This window comes from Cnephaeus nilssonii (genome assembly GCF_951640355.1).
Source record: "Cnephaeus nilssonii genome assembly, chromosome: 13".
Taxonomy (NCBI): domain Eukaryota; kingdom Metazoa; phylum Chordata; class Mammalia; order Chiroptera; family Vespertilionidae; genus Cnephaeus; species Cnephaeus nilssonii.
The window spans coordinates 37629294-37649938 of record NC_137084.1 but is presented as its reverse complement, the minus strand read 5'-3'; the positions used below and the strand labels follow the sequence as shown (position 1 = coordinate 37649938).

General features: G+C 45.4%; 1 protein-coding gene across 5 annotated transcripts in view; it reads right to left on the bottom strand.

Annotated features, from left to right (window-relative positions):
• The window catches only part of DENND2B (DENN domain containing 2B), a 148727-nt gene that overhangs the window by 35336 nt on the left and 92746 nt on the right, over positions 1 to 20645 (bottom strand). For all 5 annotated transcript variants that reach the window (XM_079788616.1, XM_079788614.1, XM_079788617.1 and 2 more), the window contains one exon: positions 14563 to 14667. In XM_079788616.1, coding sequence (XP_079644742.1) covers positions 14563 to 14642 — 80 coding nt within the window. In that variant the 5' untranslated portion in view covers positions 14643 to 14667. The remainder of the gene's footprint in view (positions 1 to 14562; positions 14668 to 20645) is intronic.

Below are 20645 nucleotides of genomic sequence, written 5' to 3'. Positions count from 1 at the left end.
TGAGAGGCCTGACCTCCAGAGGCATCGTGTTTTAATCCCGGAGAGCTCAGTGGCTCCTTCCTGTGAGACTCTCAAAAGCATTCGATTCACATAATGCACCTTCACAGCTGTCTTCAGGGAAAGAGCGGCTCCTGGCCAACAGCAGGCCCCTCTGCCCAAGTCAACCCCCGAGACCCCGGGACTGCCTGCAGCAGAATCCAGTTCTGTGACAGCAAGAGCATCCCGGGAGTTCACATCTGCCAACTAGATTCAGAAAGACCAGTGGTGTGCTGCTAAATTAACAACTGCTCTCTGGGGAGAAAGCACAGATCTGTAGCATTTGCCAGGTTCCACAGTATAAATATTCCTACTAAGGCTGATTCCAGGCTATCAGGGTGATGTCACTGAGTGAGGAGTTGGGAAGTGATGCTAATGATCGGTCCTCATGAGCTGGCACAAAGCAGCTCCAGCCAACAGTTCCTGAAGTCGCCCCCAAATATACACTCCTTGGATGTGTCTCCTTAACAAGCCCCCATCTCCCCTGAGACTTCTGCTACTGGACACAGATACTGCTCCTCAGCTTGAGTCTCGATCAGAATTCGGATCCCTGAAAGTCTCAACAGAATCAGAAGGGCCCCTGGAGAAAGAGTCCTTTCCGCTCTCAATGAGGAGGCTAATGAGGAGAGGAGGACACCCCCAGCTCCTCTCTCCAGCAGTGGCAGCCCATCAAACAAGCATCGTCCATTTCCCAGGTCCCAATCCACATACAGATCTCAGGGAATATCAGGAATCGTTCTAAATAAATGCTTTTGCATAGATTAACTCATTTAATCTTCATGAAAATTCTCTAGTGTTATTATCCTCATGTTACAAATGAAAAACACTAAGGCATAGAAAGACTATCTCATTCAAGATCACTCAGCTGGTAAGTGATGAAGCCACGACACGAACTCACACTACACTAAGCTGCCTCTCTAAAGAGGAAGCAATGGCCCCTGCCACCTTCATGAACCATCCAGGCCCCCAGGGAGCTCAGCAGACACTCCCACAGCAGTGGGGACAACCCTGTCCTGAATGCAGCATTTGTAAGTATCGAAGGACCTCTTGGTCTTCCCTAATAGACCATGATTTCTTCCAGGTGGAGGAGCCCATACTCAGTATCTGGAAGGTGCTCAGTGAATGATAAATAAAGAAAAAGGTAAAGGTGGCTCTGGTCGGTGTGGCTCAGTTGGTTGGGCGTCGTTCCATACACCAAAAGGTTGCTGGTTTGATTCTCAGTCAGAGCACATGCCCGGGTGGTAGACTCATACCCCGGCAGGGGACATGTGGGAGGCAGCCGTTCCTTGTCCAAGGCAGCCAATTGATGTTCTGCTCTCACATCGATGTTTCTCTCTCTCCCTCTCTCTCCCTCTCTCTTCCTCTCTCTCTAAAAATCAATAAAAAAAACTTTTTTCAAAAAAGGTAAAGGTAAGCTTATCGAAGAGAACCATGAGCATACTTCCTTTTCGGTATACTTTTCTAAGTGTCTACTTGGGTAATCATTGTCAACTTTCGGAATTCTTCCCAAACAGTCTTCGTTCAAAGCCAGCGGGGTTTTGCTAATATTGCAAGCTCCAAAGGCCCACCTGACCCTAATGCCATGACCCTGGAAGCTGGGCGGTCCAGTCTCCCAGTCTCGAGTGCCATGCCAGCCACAGGACAGCAGCCAGCTGCCCCTGAGCCAGGCTGCTGTCACTGCTTGCTCATACACAGAAAACTGGAGCTTGAGTGAGTCAGGGATTGGCCAACAATTCCCTGTTGGGTCATAGCCTCTGGCTGCCCCCGATCAACAGGAAACCTCAACATGCTCAAGTTGTTTTTAAAAGGGCAAGTCAAACAAGAGCCATCCCACGTGTACATGGGCACAGCTGAGAGAAATTCGGTGCCTCGCCAAGCTGATGACCAAAGAGACTCCGCTCAGCAAGGAGATATGAACAGAATAAGCCTCAGTGCTCCCTAGAGTAGGGAGCTGCTGGACAATGTGCCAGGCTTGGGCCTGGGGAGATCCCAACCTCCTCACAATGAGAGAGGCCTTAGGTGCCTCACTTATTCTACAGAACCATGGATGCAAAGGTCATCAGTCCAGCCCTATGAGCCAATGAGTGTCTGGGTGACACAAAGGACTCTATGATCCAGTTAACCTCATTCGAGAAGATGCCTTTAATAAAAGATAACTTTATCCTTTGTTTTTCATCCAACAAATATTCAGTGATCACATACTATGTGCCAGGCCCTACTCTTGGAGCTAGATCCAAGAATAAATAAGAGACAAAAATTCATGTCCGAGTGAAGCTTCAAGTCTAGTGGGAGATGACAGGCACCTAATGAGACTCAGAATCTCTTAGGAAGCCTTTTCAGATTAGGTATGGTCATCTCTCCAGACATGTTGACATAGGCTCCCTTAGGGGTATGTCTGTTCAAACCCCAAGATAAGAATTCGCCAGTCCATAAAGCTACTGTTATTTATGGGAAGGTGAGGTGGCAGAAAAAATGGTGATGACCTCCGGTCTGTCTAATTCCAGCATGCTCTCAGAAAGAATCATTCTTAACTTCCCCTGGTAGTTTCAGCATGGAGAAATCCTAAGTTAAGAAATTCTCTCAGTGCTTAGCCTGCTTTAACTGAGGTTTCGTTTCTCTCCTGTCATGAAGGTTAAAACAGGGAAGAGACTGGCCTTTTCCTTTAAAGGTCCTGGTCCCTGCTGATCTGGGGCCCAGGGCTGCACGCGCTCCTTGCCCAGCCTCCCCACACAGGCACTCACCACACAGAAGGCAGCATTCACTCACTCCACGGTCCTAGGGATGAATTTGTCAGCAATGCAGATAAGGCCCTGCCCTTCCCTCCATGTTTCTGATTCTACCCCTTATCAGGAATGTGAGCATGGGCAAAGCCACTCCCTCTCTCTGAGCCTCCCGTTTCAATTTCTCAAAATCGGGCTAACTACATCCCTGGGTTGTCATAATGGGCAAATGAGGCTTTGGATGTGAAACGCTGTCGTACACTGTAACTCACTTGGGCATATTGAGTTTTTCAGCAGGTTACACTAGGTCAGTGGTCGGCAAACTCATTAGTCAACAGAGCCAAATATCAACAGTACAACGATTGAAATTTCTTTTGAGAGCCAAATTTTTTAAACTTAAATTTCTTCTAACGCCATTTCTTCAAAATAGACTCGCCCAGGCCATGGTATTTTATGGAAGAGCCACACTCAAGGGGCCAAAGAGCCGCATGTGGCTCGCGAGCCGCAGTTTGCCGACCACGGCACTAGGCCAATTGTTCTCAGCAGAGGGTAAGTACATCATGGCCTTTGACAAGTTACTGACTTTGAGCAAACAACCTAATCTCTCTAAACCTCAGTTTCTTTATCTATCAAATGGAGGTTAAAAGAACGTATCTCAGAGGATTGTTGTAAGGAATAGAGACAACACACGTCAAGTGTTGAATCAGTGGCTAACACACAGCACGCAATCTTCGCTTGGTAATTACTAATATTAACAAGGAGCTGACTATTCAGAATAATCGCTTGGCAAACTTTGTCAAGCAGCGTACCTCTCTGTCCTTAGATTCTAACTATTCAGGGTGGGAGGGGAAGGGAATGAACTAAATATAGCCATAAACTCTTTGCAGCTCATGCTAACAAAAGGAGGAATCTGTTTTCCTGCCCTTTGAATCTAGACTGATCTTGTGATTTGCTTTGACCAATAGGATGTGGTGGAAATTAAGCTGTCCGAGTTCCAAACCTGAGGTCTCAAGTGGTCTTGCAGGTTCCCCCTTCACACGCTTGGCATGCTGCCCGGAGACTGTCACGTAAGGAGGCCCGGCTAGCCTTTTAGAGGATGAGAGGCCACGTGGAGCATAATCAAGGTACCTCAGCCAACAGTCAGCCACCATGTGAGCCGGACACATGAGTGAGGTCATCTTGGACCCAAATGAACCCAGCTAATGAGTGAGCCCAGGGGAAACCTAGAGAGGAACTGCCCAGTGAATGCACAGAAATGTGAGAAAAAAAAATCAATTGTTCTAAGCCACGATGTTTTAGGGTGGTTTGCTACAATGCAATAGTAAAATGACGCAGGTGGGAGAGGCCAGGCTTGTGTATAATTGGCCTGCCCCACCCCCAGGCCTCCCTCGGCCACGTCCCATCCGCGCTTGGGCTGGGTGTCTTCTCACATGGTCTCCTCCCTAGGCTCTTTATGCTTCCTTCGCCCCTGATTCTTACTGCTGCCTGTATTTCCAACTCATTCCACACAGGAAAGGAGAGGTCCACATTTGTTCTTTTTTCAAGCTTCTGGATCCAGCTCCCTCCCCCAAAACACGGACCTACTTGATGACTAAACCATATCAATTCTACATCCTCACGCCTCTCAGATCTGTCCCCCACCCCACCCCCCACCCCCGCTCCTGCTACTTCCTTGGTTCAGATCTTATCTCTCACCAAGACTATTAAAACAGTCTCTTAAATTCCCTCTCTGCCTTCGATCTTAACCCAGTTCAAGTCCATCCTCTCATCTTCTGACATTTTTACAAAATGCAAAGCTCAACATGCTTGCAACTCCCCATTCTCTATAGAATGAAATGCAAATTCACTGGCATGGATGGCGAGGGCCCTCTTGATCTGGTCACCACCTGTTTTTCCTTTGTCATCTCTTACTGTCTTTTCCTCAATACAAACCTGCGTCCCACCCTTAGCCACATCAAACTCCTTGCTTTTCACACTCCAGGCCTCCACACATTCTGTTTCCTTTGCCTGGAATGATGGCCTGTCCACTGCACATCTCTGTAGTTCCTCCATGGACTCTCTCTTGACCCTACCCCCACTCACCCAGGTGGAGATGGACAATTGTTGATGCCTCCACTGTGCCTGGAAAAATGTCTATTATGGGACTTGTAACAGTTCATTGTTTCCTCACCTGCCTCCCTTACTAGGCAGTGTCTTGTTAATTTTGATATCCCCTGTTTTTTGCACTGCAGGTAGGACTCAGTAGGAATTAATTATTTGTGTTGAATGACTAAATGAATGAATAAAAACAAATGGTTAAAGCCTGCCTGCCTAAGGCACTGTTCCCAGGCTTCCTAGCCCCCTTCTTTATCCCATGTGACCTGAAGAACAACACAGGAAAGTACACAAAGCATTGAGAGCAGCCCAGTGTGGCCATCAGTCCCCAAAGCCATCTTCCGTAAGCAGAAACCATAGACTGGACCAAGAGTCTAGAGACCTGGGTTCTCCTCAGGTCCTGGTTCCATTATTTCCTGGGGGTGTTCATGGGCAAGTCAGGTACTGTATCTATAAATCAGGGGGAAAACACTTGCTCTTTTTAAAAAATATATTTTTATTGATTTCAGAGAGGAAGGGAGAGGGAGAGAGAGATAGAAACATCAATGATGAGAGAGAATCATTGATCGGCTGCCTCCTGCACATCCCACACTGGGCATCGAGCCCACAACCCGGGCATCGAACTGTCACCTCCTGGTTCATAGGTCAACGCTCAACCATTGAGCCATGCCAGCTGGGCTTTTTGTTTTTGTTTTTTGTTTTTAAAGCACTTGCTCTGAGTATCCTGATATATTAGCCGGGTATATAAATTTTAAAAGTGTCTGGGCACTATAAATAATTGCAGGAAAGTAGAAGAAATATGAGAGAAAAGTACAAAGAGGCTAAAAGACACCTAAGACTCCACTCTTATCATTTCTCCCCTTCTTTATTTTGAAATCCCAGAACTTGCCACTAGGGAGGCAGAAATTGTGGAACTGGGCACTCATGCCTTGCCAGCAGGCAGCCAGGCATGCTGCTCAGCGCAGGTGTGGACGACAACACTGCAATATACGACTGGCCAAAACAACATTGCAGGAGGGAGCAAGACAAACAGATTAAAGAAATGAAGAGAGAAGAAAGTGGGGGTGGGGGGGAGAGAATGTAAAGGAAATTTAAAAGGAACAGAGGAGCATGAACACACAGAAACAAATGCATAAGGTAAGTGGGTAGATAGAAAGAGTATGAACTAAGGTCAGAAAAACAAATTTGTTTCGTGTGTGTGCATGCATAAACAGAAAGTGAGAGGACTGTTTCACAAGAACATGATTCAACCCTTGGGTTAGTTACCTGGGCCATTGTCAAGTAACATAGCAGGAAGCATTTATGTCAAGGGATGCCCCATCTATTGTCAAGTGCTTTTTGGAGGAAAGGCTATCGTTAGCCCTTGATGACAAGACAGTTCCGAACTCAGCATATTCTGGCCACAGGGATTCTGAAAGTGTCAGTATCAGGAAGAGGACCAAGTTGGGGTCAGCTGGGGAAGGTTCTGGGGAGTCCAGGAACAAGCCCGGGGGCATCAGGATGGGCCGTGGGTGCCATAAAGTGAGTCTGTTTGCAGGTTAAGGTTACACAGGCCCAGCTTCCAATGTGCTTAGTCCCTACTCAGCGGGTGTCTAGCTTGCTTCCAAATGAAAGTCCTGGGAGTTGGCCATTCACTATCCTAGGCTGCTCAACTAAGGTGGGTCCTATTGGCCCGATGGGCATCAGCATCCTCCCACCACTCACTGGCTGCCCCAACTTTGGAGAGGGCATTCCCACAGGAGAAAAGGGAGGAAGGCTGCCTGAGTCCCACCAGTAAGCCCGAAGTTTGTTCCCCAGGCCAGAGCAGAGGCTCAGCTCTGTAACTCCCCCTGACATCCCACTGTGGGACAGTCCCAATACAAAGCCAAAGGACGGGGTGACACAACCTCGCCTTCCTGCTCCCAGAGTAACCTCATCTCAAATGAGGGTCCAGGACAGCGTCACCCTGCAAGTGGGGCTACACCTAGGCCACCACATACAGACTCTTGAGGTCAGTCGCAGCTGTTAGGGTAAGTAGAATGGTAGCTAACTAGGATCAGAGCAGAAACTGAGTCACCTTTTCACCTCCAGAAAGCTCATCTAAGAATCCACCAAAGCCTTCCCTGCCTGCCCCCAAGGGAAGCGCAAAGAGGATGGGTGGGTGAGCTCTTCTCTGGGTGAGAACCCCAAGTCCTCCAAGAAATAGCAACAATCAAAATAAAGAATTTACCGTCTCGGAGGCAGGCCAACCATGATGCCTTAAAGGAACATCCCAATGCCCTAGTCCAGTAAAGATGTGGCTACTGTATAAAGCAGAACCAGGCACTAGGCAAAGCCAAGAGTGGGAGTTCCAGGAAAGCATGCTAAAGACACTGGTGACGGTTTTAAAACATGGTCCCCAAGTTCCTTGACACGTCTCCTGTCTCTGGAATCCAGGCCCTGTGACGATCTGGCCAATAGAATAGAGCAGAAATGAATCTGTGCCACTTTTCAGGCCCAGACCTCAAGTATCCAGCAGCTCCCCTGCTGTGAGGAAGCCCAGGCCATGTGGGGAGGGCACATGCAGGTATTCTGACAACAGCTCTTAAGAGTCTTAGAGGCCTTGTTTTACAAGAGATCTGCAAAGCCCTTACACCCCTTAGAAAGCCTTTGTCTGTCTGTGAGAGTCTATGAGGCAACACTTTAAGTATTTTTTTAGGTCTTGACAAAGGATCTTTCAGTCCCACTCTAGATTTTTAAAGATTTATTGAGAGATAATTAAAGCACAATAAACTGTGCAATTTAAAGTGTACAGTGTGATGAGTTCACACACACACACACAAACACACTCACACACTATAAAACTGTCACCATAATCTGGAAGCTACTTCTTTTTCTTTTTGTAATTACAAAATGCTTTCAGTATTAGTATTTTGTACTAGTTTCAGGTGTACAGCATAGTGGTTAGATAATCACACACTTTACAGTGTTCCCCCTGATATTACCGGTACCCACCTGGCTCCACATATAGTTATTACAATATTATTGACTATATTCCCTATGCTGTACTTTACATCCCTGTGACTATTTTGTAACTGCCAATTTGTTCTTCTTAATCCCTTCACCTCTTTCACTCAATTCCCCAAACTCCCTCCTTTCTGGCAACCACCTGTCGCTCTCGGGTCTCCGTGTCTATGAGTCTGTTTCAATTTTGTCTGTTCGTTTATTTTGTTCTTTCTATTCCACATATAAGTGAAATCATATGGTATTTGTCTTTCTCTGACTAACATTTCTTTGTTGCAAATGGCAAGTTTTGTTTTTTTTTACATGGAAGCCATTTCTTAATCTGAGAATTCTTTCCTGTGTAGAGAGAACATGAATGAAACAAGTTTTATTTTCTAATCCAGAAAGCCCTTTCTCATTTATGTTTCCTTTAAATTGTGTTTGAAAACAGAACAGTTCCCTGTTTTTAACTCATCTCTTTTCTCTTTTACTGCCGGCAGCTAGAATAAGTGTGTAAGTCCTCACAACAACAAGACCAGCCCTCAGGATCTGCACACACTAGGAAAGACTGTACCCAGAGTCGCCTGGGTGCCTGGACTGTATTTAGAGAACAAGATCCTAGATGCAAGGTGATGCCACTAACAGGGTGAGACTGGGATCTTAAGGAGAGAGTGAATGTATTCTGCATTTGAGAAGGATGTGAATTTTGGTGACCAGAGAGCAGACTTGTGGCAGACAGCAACCACAACATATTCCATCTCACATGCCCTTCTCAGTGATGCTGGTACTCCTCTCATCAAGTAGAAACTACTGTCTGTCTCCTCGTGTGATTTACAATAAATACATACCCCATTTCTGGCACAGAGCTCCTTGTAATTTCCCAAGGGGTGACAGGGATAAAGGTGTCTTTTGTTATTTAATGAGGTGGCGTTTAGAACCCCCTCTCGGGTAGGGAGCTGATTTTCAGGAGAACCAACCTTGTGATGGGAGGGTTGAAACTTTCAGTCACACACCCTTATCTCTGGGGAGGAGAGAAGGGCTGGAGGTTGAAGCAATCACCAATGGCAGTGACTTCATCAATCATGCCTAGGTAATCAAGCCTCTGTAGCAACCCCAAAGGATAAGGCAGAGAGCTTCAGGTGGGTGAATCAGAATGCTTCCATATCGGCCCAAGCTCCAGGGGGACAGACGTTCCCTCTTTGGGACTTGGCCCTACGTACCTCTTCATCTGGTTGTTGGTTCCTATCCTTTACTATGTCCTTTGTAATAAACTGGTAATCTAGTGAGCAAACAGTTTTCTGAGTTCTGTGAGCTGCTCTAGAAGATTAAGTCCAAGAAGGGGGAGGGGGGCTTATGGGAACCTCTCATTTACAGTCAGTCGGTCAGAAGCACAAGTGACAACTTGGGTTTGTGATAAGCACCTGGAGTGGAAGGCAGTCTTATGGGACTGAGTCCTTAGCCTGTGGAAGCTGATGCTAGATTGTGTCAGAACTGAGTTGAATTGTAGGACATCCAGCCAATGTAGGAGAATTCCTTAGTGGTGTGGGCACACACACAGATTGTAATGTGGTGGGGCTCTTTACCTTGAACTTAGGGAGACCTGTGTAATTGCCTTAATTAACTGAGTAAAGTAGAAAAGACACTATGCAACTCTGAGGCTAGGTCACTAAAAAGCCATACATTTCTGACTTGTTGTCTTGAGATGCTCATTTGTAGAAACCTGATGTCATGCTGTGAAAGCAGCAGCCAAATGCAGAGCCACACGTAGGTGCTCCCAGCTGAGGTCCCACCTGACTGCCAGCATCCACAGTCAGAGCTGTAAGTGAACAAGCCTTCAGATATTCCAGCCCCTTAGCCACGGGTCACCCCACCTTCAAACCACCCGATGCTGCGAGAAACAGAGATGAGCCTTCCCTAATGTCCCTACCCAAACTGCAATTTATAGCAAAATAAATGACTGTTTTAAGCCACTAACACAATGTTTTAAGGCACTAGTGTTTAAGCCACCCTTAGTTTAGGGGTGTTCGTTATGCAACAGTAAATAACCAACTCATACTGATGACATCATGCTGGGATTGTTAGGAAGCAACTTTGGAAACAAGGGAATTAAAACCACGGGTCCTCCCGAGGGATGGTCTACCATGGCCAGGACAGGCTCTGCAATGCTATCTTCTACCCACAGTCACTATTCTCAGGAGATTTTTCTTCCCTGTAAGCGCTTACCCTCTTCCTGAAATCTAAGGCACAGGGTTCAGATCTGTACCCACTTTGGCAGTGGGGTCTCAAGACCTCTCTGGACTTCACCATATCACCAACTAAGGCCTCCTTTGCACAGAAACCTGCACATGTGAGTTGAAATTATGGTTCCACTGTCAATTAGCTACGTGGGCTTTAACTTCCTCATATGTAACATCAAGCAACTGGGCCCAAAGAATCCCAAGATTCCCCTCCAACTCTAACATTCCAAAAGAGTATTACTGTGCTTGCAAGGAGGTCCAGTTGTGTTGGGAAATGAGACCCACACAGACACCCACTATATGAGCCCCTATTTGATAAGTGCCATTTGCACACTCCAATCTGAGGGCTCTAGGAGCGAATTCCAAGGGAGAGGAATCTTTCCTAACTGGGAGATCAGGAAAAGCGCTGGGAGGGACAGAACATCGTTTGCATCCAGACTGGCAGGAATGTAAGGTTTGCATTAGAGAGCAGTAAGAAAGGTAGGAAGAAAGACCAGAGCTTCTCGTGAAAGCCACACCAGCCAGGCCAAGTTCCACCGTATCATGGACAACAGTAGTTTCTGAGCAGGGAGCTTCCAATAATGTTTACAGGGAGGTGAATGGAGTGTTAAAAATTAACAGAAGAATCAAGCAAGCTAGCCTTAAGTTCTTCCTCCCATTAGCTTTGTATCCTTGGGGAGTACCTTCTCTTCTCTGCATCTGTTTCCCAATCTGTAACATAGGTAGTAGATTAGATTGAATGAACTCTAAGGTTCCTTTTCAGCTCTGCCTTTCTTAACATCTATGGACTGAATGGAAAGGGAGTTCAAAGTTAACAAGACCCATTAGGAAGGTACTACGAGGCCTCAGAACAGTAGTAGCCTTTGCTGGAAGTTGCACTGACCCAGGTGCTGGAGTTTCACAGTGAAGAAGCTGTTCAGGAACTCAGCAGGCATCACAAGTCTTCTGAGAGCAGCGCCTGCGGCCTGCCAGGTCTTACTAGTACAGCACATGTGAAATCTCCTGAGAGCAACTGGCAAAGTTCACACCAGCTAGGTGGCTGAATTCGCTATAAACATAACACTTCCTTGTTTGCAAGGCACCAAGCTGCTTCCAGTCATCCCCAGCTCATCAGCACCAACATCAGAAAGCCTGACCTCTGGAATTCAGAGAAGCTTTGAGAATACCCCCTCCAACACCCAGAATTGGATGCAACCAAATCTTCTGAGCTGGAGTAGTTACAGCTGTAGGGAGGGCGTATCTGGCAACTAAGGGTGAATCCTCATCAACAAAGAGAAAGGGAAACTTACTCCAAGAGACCAAAACAGAGCAAAGAACAAAACTTTGGTGGTCAAATGAAAAGGCTTAGTTAGAGTTCCATCTCCTTCGTATATATCTTGTCAAATCAAGACTGAGCTTACAACGGAAAAGAAAGAATATAAATTAGCAGAACACCCGTAAAAACCTAATAATGGAATGGAGTTCATGACCTTTAACCCATATCGGCTTAGTTGTAGCACCAGGTGAAGTCGGATTCAAATTAAGGACACAACCTTGCAAATACATATATTGACTTTCTACACGGTCCCATCAGCCTTACACCAGCTTCCCATGTCCCAGAGGACACTCTGTCCCCAAATCTAGATATAAATGCCTGTGAGTACATTGGGTTCCTCTGCTTCCATGTACATGATGTAGAGGTCCCCAAGGCAGCCTGGGAGTCAAAGGCCCAGCTTTCCAAGGCCCTAGGACCCCCGCACTCCCCAATCAAAGTTTCTGTCAGTCACACCAGGGAGTCTTTTCCTGGGCTGGCAATGATAAAAGGGCCCCAGGTTACTGAAAGGTCGAACTAAGAAATTCAGGTGCCAAGGTCACCAATCCAAGCTGTAAATTCTTTAAGGAAAGAGCATGGATTGTCCCTCTTTGTCCCCTACTGTCTACCACAGAGCCTGGCACATGGGAGGAAAGCCCTCAAGGTTCACTGGCAACGACTTCCTCAATGAACTGGTGACTTACTGCCCTACAGCCCAAAGAACACCCCCCAAGAGGCTGGGGGTGAAGGCAGCCAGAGAAACCATCAGATGGCAATTTCAAAATGACACCTCCAGTCCAGCAGCAACTTCTGAGAGAGGTGTGTAACTAGCCACAGCGGCCTGCGACTCCACGCCAAAAGCCCAGGAAAGGAGGGTGGGAGGGAGGGAAGGAGGGAAGGAAGGAAGCGGAAACGCTACAGAAGGAAGGAAGGAATGAAAGGAAGACTTAGAAGGGAAGCTGGAAAATGCTTTTTTTAGGCACATCAGAGGCTCAGATATTTACAAACACCACCCATCTTGTTATGACGGCAAGCATGCTGGGAAGCTAAAGAAAAAGCAGTTTCTAAAAATGTTTAAAACACGTAGATATGCATTCCAAATAGAATCTGGGGAACCATCAGCAGTTCTGATTCTGCTTTGTGACTGATATAAACAATGCACCTACCCCTCCACATTGTGGAAATTAGAAGAAAAAATGAACAGGGCTACTGGGTCTGGTAATTTCTAATTCAGGTTCTAAATATACTATTTCTTCAAAAATTAATAATAAAACCATACAATCACATATAATGTTTATTTCACCTCTACAGTCTCTCATTATGGGAACAGTAGTTACTTCCCAGTCTCCATCTGCCCCCAGACTGGTGAGAACCCAGCAAAGTGGTTCCCCAAAAGTAGACAATGGGAGACGAAGACTCTGAGCTCTACACCTGTTCCTCCTTGGCCACTACATGCCCTGGGAGAAGTCAGTTTTTCTATCTGTTTTACCCAAGAAGTTGATGGATCCTGTCATTCTCAGCCTTTCCCAGTTCAGCATGCAAGCAACTCTAGTCTAGGTTGGAAAGGGTGCATGGGCAGAAGGCAGGGTGTCCTTATTGGTCTTGTTGCCACAGAGTGAATATTCAATTTGTTTGTCTAAGTATCAAGCTCTAAGGTACTTAACAAGTCAGAACCTGCCAGTCTCCATTGGTTGGCACAGCCCACCCAGACCATTTCCACTGGGACCAAACCCTACATGTGTGGTGTAGGGAACTCCTGCCTCATCCATGCCAGTGACTCCCCAGGGGCTATATCCTGCACCCCATTCCACAGGCCATATCTGGACTACAGCTCTAAATGAATCAAATGTCTATCACCACCTCTAGCCAGATCTGAGGGTGCTGCACCCCACTGGACTCAGCCTGGCACTGCACAGCCCAGACAGGAACAGCCCTAGCCCACCCTAAGCTGAGATCCTTCTCACAGCTAGGTATCCATTCTAGTGGCAGAGGTACCAAAAGCCAAATCTGCCTACCTGAGATTCAGCAGAAGAGACTATGAAAGGTACGTGGCTTTAATAAAGGAGCCTGGAGTTTCTTCTAGGACAGTGGTCGGCAAACTGCGGCTCGTGAGCCACATGTGGCTCGCGAGCCGCAGTTTGCCGCTTTGTTGACTAATGAGTTTGCCGACCACTGGGATAGGGGCTTAATCACAAGGAACAACAACAGCCTGTAATTATTGGAATCTAGAGTCTAGGTCAGTGGTCGGCAAACTCATTAGTCAACAGAGCGGCAAACCGCAGCTCGCGAGCCGCAGTTTGCCGACCACTGTTCTAGGACATCAGCATCCAGCCTTAGCCAAGACCTGAGCAGCCCTGGCGAGCGCTGGACATCTACCTGCCAGCTCTGGAAGCTTTTATCCCATCACAGGGAGGGACCTAACCTTTACTGAGCGGCTTTGTGCCAGACACTATGCTAAACACTGACATACATTATGTCAGTCCCCACAGCACCTCTGTGACATAAGTACTATTATTATTTTACAGAGGAGTAACCAAGATTTTAGAGGACAAAAGAAAACACCCTGCAATCTCACATTTTGGAAAGTAGTTAAAGCTTGGATTTAAAGTCAGTTCTATGAGTCCAAAATCGTGGTTTTGTTATGGTCCAACATTCCCACTTTTAAAAAGAAGACAAAACCAACAAAGTAGATTATAGGTTCCGCTGACTAAAATTCCCGAACCTGCTTTGTCTGCAGCCCAGCCTAAATTCTTGTAGACCTAGACTTGTGCTTGAACTTGTGCTAATGTGCATAATTGCCTCCCCCTGTCCCCTATTGTGGTCAGCTTCCCTCGCTATAGCACAGCCCAGCTCAGGGGTAGCCCCCAGCTGTCCCCACTTTGGGAAAAAGATCCATCCAGAAGAAGACCAGCTGCTGCTTGCTGGCTCCGTTCCTGGAGCTCGAGGCTCCTCCAACAGCACAAAGCAAAGTTTGTTTCACGGTCCCTGTTTGCTCTCTCCTATGGAGACTTATAGAACTAGAAAATAATACATACATTAGAGATTACTTTTGCTTCGTGGTCAGCATGAGCTGGGCCCAGACTACTTACCTGGAGACTGTCAGAGTCATGAGGATAATCACTTACATTTGGGCAAGGATCCTACCCAGGACCCAGGCCATTTGGCTGGCCCTTGATAACCCCTCCAGTGAGCCCCATTTCCCCAGCAATGCTCCCCTACTCACCTGCTCAGAGTCCCCCGAGGCGCCTTAGTGCCTCCAGCTCCGTGGGTGATGCTGGAATTCTTGTTGGCAGTCATGGTCATGTCGGCTCTCTGCAAACCCAGAGCCCTGCAAAGACACGGCCTATAAGCCAAGTTTCCACGGGCAGCGAAAAGCACCTCAAACATTTCCAGATGACCTTCAACACTGCCAGGAGGGTTTCTGTGGCGGGTGGTAGGAACCACTTTCCCACATATATTTAATCCCACATGTTATAGCTTAGGAGCCTCAAAGGACCCCTGATCTGGGTTGGGAAAAGAGTCTAACAGACAACAGTTCACAGAAAATGATAAAAACTCCATCTCCATCCTACCTCTTCCCATTTAAGTTAGAGTTTCCCAAATTCCTAGCATGCCATACAGCCTTTATAAATTTTGCCATATCGGTCTACCTCCTGAACAACTACTTTATCCAATATTTTTCTTGAATCAACTAAAAATTGACTTTCTTTTCTCAAAATGTTCTAAATAATGAATCATTCATTCAACAAATATGTACTGAGCACCCTTGTCCTAGGCACTGCCATCCAGCAAAGAAAGAAAGAAAGCCTCTTCCCTCACAGAGCTTACTCACATCCTGGTGGGGAGAAACAGACGATGAGCATGCACGTGTGACAGGTGTGTGGCACATAAGTGTACATTTGTACACAATATGAAGGAAAAAATGAAGCAAGACAGAGGGAGAATAAGAAAGGACTGTCCTTTTCAATAGGATGTTCAGGTAAGAATATTCTGAAAAAGTGACATTTGCGCCAATACCATAAAATAATAAGCTATAGTATTTTTTCCTAATACTCATTAGAATAAAATTAACATACATTTAGGTATTTAAGTACTTACAAAATGAAAATTGTCCATTCATGTACCATATACAGTTACCTAATATATTTAGGGAATATTATTTTATGCTAAAATAATGCAAGGAAGAAAAAGGTTAAAATTTAAGGGTACATCCAGATTAGAAAGGAAGAAGTAAAATTATATCTTATTTGCAGATGGTATGATTTTGTATGTAGAGAATCCTAAGAATTCCACTAAAAAACTCTTAAACTAATATATAAAGTTAAGCAGGTTTGCAAGATAGAGTAATATTTTTTTTCAGAGTAATATTTTAAAAAATCAATTTGATGTCTACACACTAGCAGTGAACAATAGGAAAATAAACACCAGGAAAAACAATAGCAGCAAAAAGGATAACATACTTAGGAATAAATTTAACAAAAGAAGTGCAAAACTTGTACACTACAAACTACTGAACATCATTAAAATTAAATAACACATACATAAATAGAAAGACATAACATGTTCCTGAATTTAAAAACTCAAATTGTTAAGTTAGTAACATTCAGCAAAGTGATCTAAAGATTGAACAGAATACTCAGCAATTGCAGAAACTGACAAGGCGACCCTAAAATCTCATGGCGATGTAAGCGACTGAGAGCAGCCAAAATAATCTTGAAGAAGAATAAAGTTGGAGGACTCACTCAGACTTGTTAATTTCAAAACATACTACAAAGTCGGAGCAATCAAGTCAGTGTGTATAGGCACAAGAACAGAAACAGAGATCAATGGAATAGAGTTGAGAGTCTAGAAATAAACCCATACATTTATGGTCAACTGATTTTCAACCAGTTGACCATAGGATGTCAAGACAATTCAACAGGGAATGAGGCTTTTCAAGAAATGGTACTAGGATATTCATCTGTGCAAGAATAAAGTAGGACCCTCTCCTCATCCATTCAAAATAATTAAGTGAAAATGGATCACAGACCCAACTATGAGAATTAAAACCACAAAAGCAAATGCCTAGAAGAAAATATGGAGGTAAATCTTGTAACACTGGGTTAGGCAACTGTTTCTTCGCTGTGATACCAAAAGCACAAGCAACAACAACAACAATAAAAAAAGACATAAACTGATTTATATCAAAATTTTTTAAAAACACACCTTTGTGCTGTTAGAAATACCATAGGAAAGTAAAAAGACACCCATAGAATGGGAGAAATTATTTGCAAATCATATATTTGCTAAGGAACTTGTATCTAGAACATATAAAGAACTCTTACAACTTGACAGAAATACAAATAACTCAATTAAAAAGCAGATAAAGGATTTGAATAGACATTTTTCCAGAGAAATAAAATTGGCCAATAAGCACGTGAAACAATGTTCAATATACTGAACATTGGGAAATACAAATCAAAACTACAACGAGGAATTACTTCACACACACTAGGATGACAGTAAAAAGACAGATAAAAACAAGTATTAGTGAGGCTGTGGAGAAACTGGAACCTTAATTCAAAATGTGCAGCCACTTTGTAAATTCCTCAAAAAGTTAAACACAGTTACCATAAGACCATCACCATCCACTCTTAGGGATATACCCAAGAGAAATAAAAACATTAGGTCCAGACAAATACTTGTACACAGATGTTCATAACAGCATTATTCATAATAGCTAAAAAGTAGAAACAACGCAATGACCACCAACAGATCAATGCATAAACAAAATGTGATATATACATATGATGGAATATTATTCACACATAAAAAGGAATAAAGTGCATTGATACATTATACATTCTATAACACGGGTAATCCCTAATGCCAATTTTTTTAAAATGTCCAGAATAGGGCAAATCTATAGAGACAGACAGTAAATCAGTGGTTGCTGAGGTTGGATTGAGGGTAGAAGAATGAGGAGTGACTAAATGAGCATGGGGGTTTCTTTTTGGGGTGAAAAAAAGTTCTAGAATTAGATAATGGCGATGGTTGCACAATTCTGTAAGTATATTAAAAACAACTGAACTATACACTTTATGGGAGTAAATTTTATAGTAGGTAAATATCTCAATTTAGATGTCAAAATCAAACTTAAGGGCAAAAAAAAAAAAAAAAAAAAACCTGTTTTAAGTGCCTTGGAGAGTGGCTGTGAGACAACCACAGTGAATGAGCAGCCTGGGCTGGGCTGACACCGCCTTCATACAAGCTGAACAATTCAGGAGCGGTCGTTCTCTTACTCTGATGGGCATTCTCATCACATTGACCAAGATCAAGTATATTTAAATGTGAGAGTTAAACATATTTATTTATGGTCACTAATGGCCTTCATCCCAGAAGCCATCTATTTATTACCTTGGTGCAAATAAGTCGTGGTCTTGATGATTAAAATAAGCCAGACCTTAATTCTTTATATCATTTGTACTTCTTTCCTAATTTCAACATGAAATGCTCTACCTCTAATTTCTTTAATGTCACAGAAGCTGTCAGGGTTGTGGTTCTGATGATGGTGGGAGTGGGTGGAGTGGGAGCTAGAAAGGAAAGGGAGGAAGCGGCCAGCAGGAATAAGGGCGATTATCTATCGGTGATAGCAATGAAACACCCTCCAAGGTGAATACCACAGATGCTTTAAGAAGAAGGAAACCAACCCTGAGCTTCACTCTTATCCTTCATAATGCGGAGAAAAGCCATCCCTACCTGTTGTGGGGAAAGTGTTTAAAAACGGAAGTATACAGTTAGTGATGGTGATGATGATGATGATGAAGAAGAGGAAGAAAAGGAGGAGGAGAAAAAGGAGGAGCCAATCCTGCCACCAGAGCATCTATGTGCACTGGCTCTGGTGGGATATTCTTTATATATATATATATATATATATTTTTAATTGATTTTAGAGTGAAAGGGAGAGACAGAAACATCAGTGCTGAGAGAGAACCACTGATTGGCTGCCTCCTGCACACCCCACACTGGGGATCGAGCTGTGACCTCCTGGTTCATAGGTCAAGCTCAACCACTGAGCCACGCCGGCCGGGCTGGTGAGATATTCTTGCACCAGCCCAATGCCAAGTTAAGTGCCTGACATATGGCTGTGTGTGTAAGAGAAAGAAGGGAGAGAACAGCCAGCCTCTGGAAGCTTTCCCAGGCCAGTGTTCAGGGTCCTCAGGGAACACAGTGTTACAAGGAATCAACTTGCTGAGCACAAGTGTTCAACTGTGCCCATGGTAACAATGGTCGCAATAACCATGTAACCATCCAAACAACACTGGACATGCTCTAGCAGCTCCAGGGCAAGCCCCCAGGGAAAGGGCAGAAGACGTGTGGAAAGAGTGAAAACGGAAATATCTTAAAAGAACAGGATGAAACACATATTCTCTTTCCCTGAATTCCCGACGTAAGGAGGGTGGAGCCACTGCTCTGAAATTAGAACAGAGTCAACTTGGTAAGAAGGAAAAATGTAGATGATTCTGATGTTTGCTTGGACCAAGAAGAAATATGCTGTGAGGATGTAACCAAGCGAGGAATGAATCAAAATTGCCACCAGGCATGGCAGGGACTCTTGGTCACACTTCTGCAAGAGCAGGGCCTAGGAGTTAAGGCATCATGGGCAGGCACTGCTGAGAACCCCAGAGGGCCCATTAAGTCAGAAGAATAGATGAAAAATATATTCTCCTCACTGTCCTCCCTCCCACCTGCTCTCTATAGGCCCAATCTATCAGGGTCAGGGAATAGTCGAGAGAAGCAAGGGTTGTTTTGTTGTTCCCAGGCCCATCCAAGGCCAAGTCCGGACAGAAACTGCATGTTTGGGAAAATGGAATTACTGAATTAGCATCTACCACCAATCACGAGTTGCTCAAAACCCCAGCTCTGACAGATTATAAACTATCTGAAGAGGTACAAGCAGAGAAAAGAACATAATAAGGTACCTCTAGAACTTTTCTACACACTCTGCATTGTGACCGAGACCCCAGTCCCAGGCACCTAAGGTGAAGTGGGAAGAACACCCGATCCGGAGTTAGGTAACTAAGTCCAACCCTGCCTCTACCAATGCTACTTAAGTGACGTTTCAAAGACTCAACTTTCTCACGATAAGAGCAAGAATAATAAAGGACCTACCTCACATGGTTGTTATGTTTGGCACACAGAAGCTTAATAGGAAACGGGTTTTTTCCCCAGCTTAGGCTTCTCTAGGTATTTGGGGGGGGGAGGGGCAACCTCTCCATGCACAAGCTTGAGTTGTTTTTCAGACTCCATGGCACTGCCATTCAATACATTTACTCTATGCTAGGCACGTGCAAGGTCCAAGATATAAAAATGGACAGACACCTTCCTGCCTGGAGGAGCTCATTGTAAAGGGGAAAAAGTCAGGTCAAAGGTCAAGTAAAAGGATGGCCTCATAGTGAGATACTCTTTACTTGCACCAGCCTAGTGCCAAGTTAAGTGCTTGAAGTAAGCAGCCTTCAACTATTGGTCACCCACTGCAATTGGACCTAAGGAAAAGCAAAGGTACATTTATTATGAGACATGCTGCTAGATCTTTTTTTTTAAATATATTTTTATTGATTTCAGAGAGGAAGGGAAAGGGAGAGAGAGAAACATCAATGATGAGAGAGAGTCATTGATTGGCTGCTTCTGCACACCCCTGCAACCCAGGGATCGAGCCTGCAACCCAGGCATGTGCCCTTGACCGGAATCGAACCTGGGACCCTTCAGTCCACAGGATGATGCTCCATCCACTGAGCCAAACTGGCTAGGCTAGATCTTTATATAATTACTAGAGGCCGGGTGCACAGATTCATGCACCATGCACCGGTGGGGTCCCTCAGCGTGGCCTGCAGGGATCGGGCCGAAACCCACAGTCCAACATCCCCCGAGGGATGTAGCAGTGTGCAAAGCGGCAGGTGGCTGGGGAGGAGCCCGAGCCCAGGCTGCTCATCACAGCCCCACTGCGCCTGCTGCCGCTGCTCAGTAGGCCCGCTGCCACTCTGCTGCAGTCTCCGTCTCGCGTGCCCGTCCTAGGGCGATACCAGCACACCCATGACCGAGAAGCAGCCGCAGGCTCCCGCCCAGTCAGTCCTGATGCCGGTCCTGATCCCAGTCCGGTCTGGATGGGGGAGGGGCATGCAGGGGGAGTATCCGTGAGAGAGGCTCATGCTCCCCAGCTGTGAGCCCAGCGTCTGGTCCCCGTCATTCGCTGAGCGGCGCTCCAGCTGTGGGAGTGCACTCACCACCAGGGGGCAGCTCCTGTGTTGAGCGTCTGCCCCTTGGTGG